Genomic DNA, 10,345 nt, shown 5'->3' with positions numbered 1-10,345 from the left:
TTACCATTACAACAAGCCACTTTAGGTAAACTCTATAATTTATATGAAATAGTAATCCCTGGATTTATAAATTGTGATAGTAAGGAAAACTTTGGAAGGAATGAAATGGAAGAATGAACAAGGTAAGCAACATTAGCTTGGAAGGAATGAGATGGAAGAATGAATAAGGCTAGCAACACCAAAACACAGCAATCAAGGAAAAATTGTCCGTATGGTAACTTCACAGGGTACACAGATTTCGAACATACCTGGTCTATTTTATTTGTTTCCATCTCCCTAGATATGCTGAGTCCATGAGAGGAATGTAAACTCTATTTTCACACCACTTCAAGGGCATTTCTTGTTGTATTTTTCCTTCTTTTTTTTTTTTTTGATAAATCATGTGTTCCACTTCCCTCCAATAAAAGTAAAAAGAAAGAAGAAACAGAGAGGCTTGGAAGATGAGCATAAATGGAAAGAAGTAATTGTCTGAATGCTCGGTTCTTTATATCATATTAACAGGAAGGAAGGAGAAACCAACTCCAAAAGCTGAATTGTTGCAATCCTAGATAGATGTCCAACTATAATACATAATGCCAATTCTTAAGGCTACTTGTCTTTCCTAATTATTCTTTTCTTTCCTTGTCCTTTTCTTTGTATTGAAATGTTTTAAGGTACATGGGCATATGTTAATGGGGCTTATCGCAATGGTCACACCCCTATCCTTTTAATAGAGAAATTTCTATTATTAAAATAGCGGGTTATTGTTTTCGATCTGACCATACCCAATGGCACCAAGTATAGTTTTAAGGTCCAAACTAGATCATATATTAACATGCAGCGAAGTCAGGTGATCAAACTATTGATAGCCCTAGGTGATGTTTGAGCAGACAAATCAGAAGAAGTGAGAATCACATGTTTAAGAAAATACAAGACTTATTAACACTTCAGGAATGCAGAGTTTAGTCGATTAATATTATAATATTCACGTAAGTTTTATTCTAGAGCAACATTGCAAAGTTCCCTCATTCCCCTTTGTGGAAATACAACTGAAAAAGAGGGGATAATGTATGGTGACAGCTCAGATAACTTGATTTATTTAGTGGCATTTCAGTATCAGACCATCCAATAAATGTTTGGTGGGGATATTAGACTTTCTATAGTTTTGATCTTACTTTCTCGATAAGCTCTCTTCTTAGAATTTTTCCAGAAGCAGATTTTGGCACGCTGTTCACAAAAGTAACTCTTCTCAATCTCTTGAAAGGTGCAACCTGTTGACATACAAAGAAAAGCTAAGTGGACTTGGCAAAGTAGAAGATCAGGCACAAATTCATTAAAGATAGTAGCATACAAGCGTTATACATATTACAGGAGGTAGACGACATGTTTAAACTTGTCCAAGAGGAAATCTTTGATTTATGGCCTACCAAAAGTTATTGCTTCTGTTTCCAGACCAAAACCATTGTTGTTACTGTTTTGGCCCATACTGACAGAACAAACACAAATTTTCCAGCCTAAGGCTGCATGAAACATGCCTGGACTCCAATTTTAAATGTTGCTAACAACAATGTGCTTCTTTCCTTTCACCACAAATAATTACTTTAATTGTTGGTAATAGGCGACAGATGATCTATGCTGTCAAATTTCCTCTGGCAATGAGAGTATCAGACCAAATTCCAAAAACTTTAACAATAAATGGTATATATATCAATAACGGCTATATCTGCATTTCCTTAGAAATTCAAGTGTGTGGTGCATAAGTATGTCAATTTTGTTAGTTACTACCCAGGGAACAATACATTATTCAAAAAAAGCACGGGAGGAAGAAAACAAAAACAAACAAAAAAAAATTATAAAAATATCAATTTGTTAATGACTAGGGATCCCTACATCATTCAAAAAAATGCATGGAAGAAGAAAAGAGAAAAAATTAAACATTATGGTAGACTGAGTTGATGTACTAAAACTTACTGGCGAAAATAAAAAGTTCCTTGTGTTTAAAGACTCCTCTATTGGAAATGTGGCAGAGAGCTGAATTTAATTTCCCACATGAACTTGCTCCCAGTTCAGGAACATGTTGGATTCTTGATTTTCATAACTACTTCGTTTCAGTCAACAGATTCCACAACATGCATTTACTAGATAATGGCGGTTATGAAGCAAGCAGGAAGATAAAGCAGGAAAACAACCATGTTATAAGATGATATGCATTCTCTTAAAAATAATAATAATAATAATAATAGAAATCGGTTGGCATGCCATCTTCAGAACTTGAACCTCCGGTAACCTATCCCAGTGTATATGCTGTGATGTCAGGGTTGCCATCCAGTGGGGATCAATGGTCGTTTATCGGGGGGGAACACAAAAATTCTAATATTTCTCGACAACTAAATTAAAACTGTGAAGGATGCAGTCATCTATTTAAAACATACAGGAATTTGTGCAAGCAATCTTCATCTTTAAATATACCTGCTCTGCAATAAATTTCTGGACATTCTCTTCAGTCAGTGAGCTGTTAGGAGACCGAACCACAAAAGCAATAGGAACCTCACCAGCTTCAGCATCGGGAAATCTAGGAGGTAAACATAATCCCATACGTCAGATTATCTACAGATTGCACTTAGGAGATGTATAGGGTTGATTAAGCTAAATGACAACAGTTACTTTCCACAATCTATAACAGAATGAGTGCATAATATATACATACAGTCATATTTCGAACTTACGGGATAACAACTGCATCAAGTATCTCAGAGTGAGAAAGAAGCAACCCTTCAAGCTCAGCAGGTGCAACCTAGAAAAGAAAACGAAAGTAGAAATCATGGCACAGATTTTACCTTAAATGCCACAAATAAAGGTAAAATATCAGATATTTTATTGAGGAGAAAAAATGGTAATGGAAATGCTATATATAAATGCGGTTTACTGCATATAATCATTTATTTTAGGCCAGATATATGATACACAGAACAATGATATAAGACTATAACTACTATAAATTGGTTGAGTTAGAAATTTGTAGTTACTGACACTTGCCAGAAAAATGACTTCGCAATTATGCAGAGAATCCTAAGTGTCCAAATTGTGCCTTCTTACTGCAGCAGCAGTATCTGCTCTAACCTTCAGCATGCTTGAAGTACACTATTTCTTTTATTTTCAGTAATATTATCAAATGCTTTTAGCTTATTATCTATAGCAATTCTCTTCACACTTAATTTTCTTTAAAGGTCGATGATCGCACAAAAACATCTCGATGCAAAACTATCAAAAAAACATCAGAGATCAGTCATTTAAAGGTTACCTGAAATCCTTTGTATTTAATGAGCTCTTTTATTCGATCAACAACATATAATTGTCCCTTTTCATCAAAATACCCGAGATCACCTGTATGTAACCATCCTTGCTCATCCAAAGTCAATTTAGTGGCTTGTGGATTGTTCAAATAACCTGAATTATTTTTAAAATTAGTATATAATAGCTCAAGCAAAGTATTACAAATAGATAAAACAAATACAGATGCACACGAGCTCGCGTGCATACCTATAAAAGCAACATATTATCCTACTCCATGATAAGTGCATGCTAACATATCTATCCAACAAAAAGGTACATCCTTAAAAGAGAATCAGCCATGCATCGATGTTATTCCTTTCATATACATTAATTTGTATTTAATAATTTATAAGGAGAAACTGATAGGTGAAAAATAAGAGACATTGAGACTGTCATATCTTAGAAGTGATCATTATCTTATGATATTTGCAACGAGCTTGTTGCTTGAAATAGTTAATGAAACATAAAGCATGGTCTTCCATCTTTTCCATGGTAAACTAACTAGGATCTAAAATCAAGGTGCATACATGGAGAACAGTTTTTGCATCATTGCCTCCTGATAAGGGTATTCCAGAATTTAATAATGCACATTAGCAGAATGATTACCTGCCCCAAAAAGCTATACATTGCATATTAGCATTTTGCATTTGCAAGTCAACATAACTTATTTTGCATTTGCAAGTCAGCACAACTTATTTTGTTGTTAAATGCAGATGTCATAAGGAATGGAGCCAAATTGCCTGCACTGGACTTTTGGCTGAGAGCATTAGCAGTCCTTTGTATCTTAGCGTCAGCTGATGTATCGGTCCGTGGGGTGAATCAAGTCATGAGAGACGTATCAGCAGGATGCACTAAATATTTTGGAAAGTAACAAATAACAATCAAATTGGAAACACTGATTGCTTACAAAAATAACATAAAAATATATGAAAATTGTCCAAAATTAGAAAAAATAGATAAAATTCTTTAATCATATTTCGCTGTCATTACAAGCTAACTGTTATTATTTAGTTAGTTTATCAAAAGAAAAGGTTATACTTTGTATATATGATTACGAACATCTCAAAATCAGATAGAATTATAAGCTTCAAAATTTCAAATACTCACTGAATTTATTGAAAATAGTTTAAGACTCCATTACATGAACAATGTAGACCGTAGGCTAATATAAAATGGCAAGCCCAAACCACCGGTGGCCAAGCATAGACAAGCAATGCAGACATGACATGAGCTACTAATAGAAACCAAGCACTGCTGAACAAGAGAGTCAATTATCAAAGCAGGCATCTCATGACCGGCAAAAAGTCTCAGAGAATCATAGCATAAGAGGTGAAAGCACATGCAGAAGCAGGACTTGATGGAACCCATGAAAAAGCCATCAATAATAAAAGTTGGCACCGCAATAGATGACTTGATGGAAGATACTGGATGAGCAAACAAGTAAAGGGAGTTCAAAGACCAAAAAACTATCATGACAAAACAAAAAGAATCCAATGAAATATCAAGGGAATGGTTTAAAGAAATAAAAAACAAGATTATTTAAGAACATGATTTGGAAAATGCAATCCAAGTGTTGGATCATATGCACGATGGTATAAACACCAAGATGAATTCAAAGCTTAATATATAAAGGAAAAAGAAACTGCACAATTAGGACCAGGTGTGGCTTGCTCGAAAAGGAGAAGACAGGACAGGCTAAACACATCCAATCATGAAACATTACTGATGACGGCACATTAGGAAAAATGTCAGATAAGTTTAGGTTGCCCAAACCTAACCAGAATACTAAACAACATTTGGGGTACCCAGGATTTTTAAGATTCAAGAACAATCATATTAGAAACAAGCCATCAAAGAATTAAAAACCTGCATCCTGAAAAAATGGTGAGAGACCAAACTACATGTTGAAATGATGATCATAAAGAAAGGCCTTCAGATGCTATTCACCAGCTGATACAAAATCCTGACTAATGGATGTTTTTTGTCATTTGGAAGCAGTGGTTAAGTGATGATCAAAACTATGGACAAGCCAAAATCATCCTGATGCCAGTAGAATTTTCTGTAATCAGATGATGACAGCTCACTGGATTTTGGAGATCTTTTGGCAAATTTTTGTTGCAAAGAGGTGGAGAAAAGGAATATGCCATATTGATCAGAACCCAAGATAGTGATCTCCCACATATTTTCAACTTTGAATTATATGCCTTAAGGCTTTAGCGAAGGGGCCTAAGATAGTTTCTAAGATCTAATATCATGAAACTTGGGAAGGAAGTTTCAAATGCGTGTGCTTTTTTTTTTTTTGGTATAAAATGCGTGTGCTATTTGCCAACTAAAGCTAACAAATAGTATTACAACGACCTGTGCCCGTTCTGTGGTAAAGGCACATTAGGGATGAATTTGTAAATGAACTCATAAACAATCTATGTACAGACTCATACAAAGAATGAGAAAATAAATTAGATGATGGCATATTAGACTTAGACATGTAGCATGGAAGGCATAGCATTTCTACAACAATTAATTTCAGGAAGATGTAGTAATTTTTGTCACTTTCATTAGAGTACTTTGATGGGTTAGCATACATAATTGCAAACATAATAGTAAGCATCTGTCAAAGCAATTGAACAAAGTTTTACCTTGCATTATGTTTGGTCCCCGGAAACATAGCTCCCCCAGTTGATTAGGTGGAAGAGACTTCAATGTGTTTATGCTTACAACTTTGCCTTCGACTCCTGAGGCAAGTATTCCTGTTGAACCAAACCAGCGAGCCTCTGCCTTAGGAGGATTCTCCAGTGATATGATTCCACAAGTCTCTGTCATACCATATCCCTGATTTTAGAACAAAAAGAATGGTTGAAACCAGAATTCAGTTTTTCCCTTGTTTCACAGTGATCTCCTTGTTGATTCAAAAGGTGAATCAATAAAAAAAGTGCAAGATAGAATAATATAAATCAGGTTTCGTATACTGTAACAATACAAAATCTCACCCAAAAAGACTAGCTAAAGGCATTATTTGGATTCCTTGGCCCTATATAAATACTCAAGATCTTTCCAGTAAATAACTAATGTGGGACTGAATACACGGTCACAGTTCCTCACATACTCTCTCCGTTTAAGTCCTGGCATCCTCGCTAGGCTAAGGGTCCAAATTCATGTATTCATTCATAAACACCACGATTCGGTTCGTGGTCAGTCTAATGAAATCATGCTATAGTATCACTAGTCCACATGAGGTATAGACTGGATCCGCTATAATACCATTTGAAACAATTTAGGACTTCATCCAAAAAAACTAACCAGAATGTGTTATTTGGATTCCTTGACTATCTATAAGTATTCAAGATCTTTTCAAGAAATAATCGACATGGGACTAAATATACACCCGTATTGGTCCTCATATATACTGTATTCATGGCTGCCAAGGGCCAATGCATCATGCATATAGTAACATATATATCAACATGTCACACATTGGGACTAGAGGAAATGCTAGTTATCAAAAGATTTACGATTGGGATACCAAAACAAACTTACATTATTCATTTGAAAAAAAACTTAATACATTGCTACCGCAACACCCTAAACCACACTCTTCCACTGCATGGGACCCCATCCTAAGTGGGCTTAGCATAGACCATCCGCCAGTGAAAAAATTTATAGCTGGTATCATGGAGAGTGTTTATAGAGTATTACTTCATTGACTCAGAACTTAGACCTATGTTAATTGCATCATACCAGTCTACAGACAAGATTAGCACATATTAATCTAGTTTTCAAAATCAAGAAAACCTAGCATCATCTAGATTAACTTCACATAAGTAACACTTCCAACAAAATTATGCCACATTTTGATCCCTACCAAACATATTAATGATATCTTCAGTCTTCCTAATAAACATCAACCTTAGAACAACTCAAATAACTATTAACATTCAACTAGAGAAGATGAACTTGTAGAACTGAAAAACTGGACTCTATAAGCTATCAAACAAACAGTACATCTCAGTGTTCAAGCATTCAGATACACATGATGCCCAGCAACCGAGCCATCAGTCCATATCAAGAACAATGAATAACAGTAGAGCTACAACAGTAATGCAACATATTTATCACTACATATAAACATTAATCTAGTTTCACTATAGGAAATATTAATTCAGAAAGATCAACAAATCAGTCAAGAATTACCTGTATAACATCTGCATCAGGAAAATTTTTCGAGACGTCCGCCATAACATCCTTCCCCAAAGGAGCAGCACCCGAACCAATAAGCCTCAACGAGCTAAGATCAAACTTCCCAGTTTTCCCCTGCTTCGCCAGGGCGATCATAACTGGAGGCACGCAGAACAAATGGCTCACCCTGTACTTCTCGACGGACTTCAGCACCATCTCAAAATCGAACTTCCCCATGGACACCACAGTGTTTCCTCTCGTCAGCTGGGCGTAGGTGATCACCGAAAGCCCGAAGATATGAAACATCGGAAGGAAGCAGAGGAATGTGGCCGGCGGCTCGCCATTCAGCTCCTGGTCGGCGGTCACCATGAGAGCAGCGCAGATGAAGTTCCTGTGGGTCAGGATGACCCCCTTGCTCTCGCCGGTGGTACCGGAAGAGTAAAGGAGCGCTGCGACATCCGTCTGCCGGACCGGAGGCGGTTTGAAGTCTGGATTTGTGTGCCTGGAGATCAGCTCGGAGAAGTAGGTGATGGGGACGTGGGTGGAGGGGGATAAAGGCGAGTCTTTGGGGCCGAGGATGACAGCGGGGAGACCGAGGGGGGCGACCTTGGGCCAGAGATCGGGGACGGTGATGACGAGCTTGGGATTGGAATCTTTGGCCTGCTTGGAGATCTCCGCGACGGTGTAGAGGGGATTGACGGTGGTGGCGATGGCGCCGAGGGAGAGGATGGCGAGGAAGCAGACGGGAAAGTGGAGGGAGTTGGGGGAGAAGATGAGGACGACGTCGCCTTTGGAGATTCCGAGGGAGGCGAGGCCGGCGGCAGCGGAGGAGATGGCGGAGCGGAGCTGGAGGAAGGTGAGGGAGCGGCCGGAGTCGGCGTCGGCGAGGGCGAGGCGATCGGGGAAAGCGGCGGTGCGGCGGAAGAGGAAGGGAAGCATGGAGAGGTCCGGGTCGGAGGGGAAGGCAATGGGGGGGCTGAGGGAGCGGTAAACGCCGTCGGGGTGGAAGCTGGAGGTCGTCGCCATCGGAGGAAGAGGAGGGAGAGTCCTGGACTTTTATCGGATGATTGGCCGGACGATACTTGTACAAAAAAGAAGAAGAAGAAGAAGAAGAAGGTGGAGGAGGACCTGAGGATACCGGTGGCGTAATATGACTGGGTAAATACAAGATATGCGGAACAGAGCAAAGCCCTCAAGTGAGACGTCGCTTTGAGAAGGTTGGAGTATCACCGTTGCAACGAATATTTTTTCGAGAAGGTTGGAAGGGTGTAAATGTTTCCGTGGTTTGGATGGCGATCCTTTTGGAATCTTTCGTGCGTCGTGATCCGGAACTTTCCAAGCTTTTAGGAGCCACGAGTTTGGAAAGACTTTCGCGCTGCTTGCGGGGACGGCGATCTGGGGTCCGATTTTCGCAGCATTTTGAAATGGTCACTTCATCCAGAAGAAGGAAAGAGTTAGGGTGCGGCACTTTCCTTTTTCAAAAATTCGAGGATATTTTTTTTAACAATTTTTTTTTTTTTTTTTTGGGTAGAACAAAAGTTTCTGATAATAGAAAATATATCTGATTTTTTAAATTTATAAAGAAGGTTGAGGATGTGGCTGGCGATGACGGGTGAGGGAGGAGAGATATAGTTAAGGATAAGAAAGAGCTTGATATCAGACACGGCTGCAAAGAAAAAGGAAATGGTTTGAGATGAGACATAGATTCACATTGGATAAAGAAATGGCTAGCGAGATCTAAGGAATGGTTATATGGGGCTGAGAATGAAATTTGAGCGAGAAAAAGAAAGATTGTGAGGAGGAAGATGAAAATCTAGTTTTTAAAAGAAACATATAAACGAAATTTTTTCATTGTTATTTGTTCAGAAATAATGAAAGTTATTTAAAAAAAGAAATATAATCAAAATAACTAAATACATTTTTCATATTGGATTCCATGTTTTTATTTAAAAAAATAATAATACCAAACAAGCTCTTATTTTTTATTATTATAAAAAAAATAATCAACATAAAAAAAGTACAGTCCACACAACCATGCAATTTGGAGGCAACACTCTAATACTAAGCACTTATTTGTATCTCATTTATTTTTATTTTTTAAAAATAAATTTATAAAAATAATTTGATATTTTTATTTTTATTTTAAAATATATTTATTATTTATAAAAAAAATAAATAATATTTATTTTTATTATTTTTGATAATAAAAGATTTATTTTTTTTATCACCACTGCTAACTCCACCATCATCGTCACTATTGTTGCTACTGCTATAGTTTTTCACCACTATTGTTATCACTATCATTACCCCAATGTCATCTTCAGTTAGGGCTAGAAGTAAACTTGAGCTGGTCTGAAGCCCATCAAATTAAGCCAACTTGGATCGGACCACGAGCTAGACCTAAAAAATTTTAGATTGGTTTGTGTTTGAATATAGAATTCATTTGTTTTTTGGGCCAGCTCAGATATATCATTTATTCGGCCCAAATTTTACCAAAGTCCAAGCTTGAACACAATCCAGCATGAAGCCCAAGCCCCATCCCTGTGTCATTTCAAATGCCCTACATGTAACCATCCATTGTGTGGCTTATAAGGCATCCTAAAACCTCTCCACCTCCTACTCTCCATTCCATAAATGGCAGTTGTTGGACCCTCCCTAATCCTCACCCTAGTTAGTGGAGGTGGGGGCAATGGTGATGATCATTATTACTGCCAAAATCTGGATTACGATCAGAGAAGTTGGAGCAGTAGCACATCCTCTCAAAAGAGAAACTTGCAAACAAATCCAGACTGGAGTTAGCTCCGGTGGAGACCCTCCAACTTTCAAGTCTGATAACAGTGAAAATAGTTGAGTGTAGAGA

General features: G+C 37.6%; 1 protein-coding gene across 1 annotated transcript; it reads right to left on the bottom strand.

Annotated features, from left to right (window-relative positions):
- Positions 1-897: 897 nt before the first annotated feature.
- LOC105042958 (piperic acid--CoA ligase) lies at positions 898-8,712 on the bottom strand. Its single transcript, XM_010920335.4, has 6 exons — positions 7,501-8,712; positions 5,949-6,141; positions 3,281-3,426; positions 2,706-2,773; positions 2,449-2,551; positions 898-1,250 (listed from the first exon to the last, which is right to left on the bottom strand). The coding sequence occupies exons 1-6, from the start codon at positions 8,509-8,511 to the stop codon at positions 1,137-1,139; spliced, it is 1,635 nt and encodes a 544-aa protein (XP_010918637.1). The 5' UTR covers positions 8,512-8,712; the 3' UTR covers positions 898-1,136.
- Positions 8,713-10,345: the final 1,633 nt, after the last annotated feature.

Source organism: Elaeis guineensis, chromosome 4 (assembly GCF_000442705.2).
Source record: "Elaeis guineensis isolate ETL-2024a chromosome 4, EG11, whole genome shotgun sequence".
Classification (NCBI taxonomy): Eukaryota; Viridiplantae; Streptophyta; class Magnoliopsida; order Arecales; family Arecaceae; genus Elaeis; species Elaeis guineensis.
The sequence above is the reverse complement of the archived record's forward strand: the minus strand, read 5'-3'. Positions and strand labels throughout refer to the sequence as shown.

What these genes read in the sequence shown, in the direction of transcription:
- LOC105042958 (XM_010920335.4), bottom strand. Translation starts at nt 8,511, where the DNA reads ATGGCGACGACCTCCAGCTTCCACCCCGACGGCGTTTACCGCTCCCTC. An exon ending in CTGATGCAGATGTTATACAG is followed by an intron (nt 6,142 to 7,500) that starts GTAATTCTTGAC and finishes TTCTAAAATCAG; the next exon opens with GGATATGGTATGACAGAGAC. An exon ending in CTTGATGCAGTTGTTATCCC is followed by an intron (nt 2,552 to 2,705) that starts GTAAGTTCGAAA and finishes TTTACCTCCTAG; the next exon opens with ATTTCCCGATGCTGAAGCTG.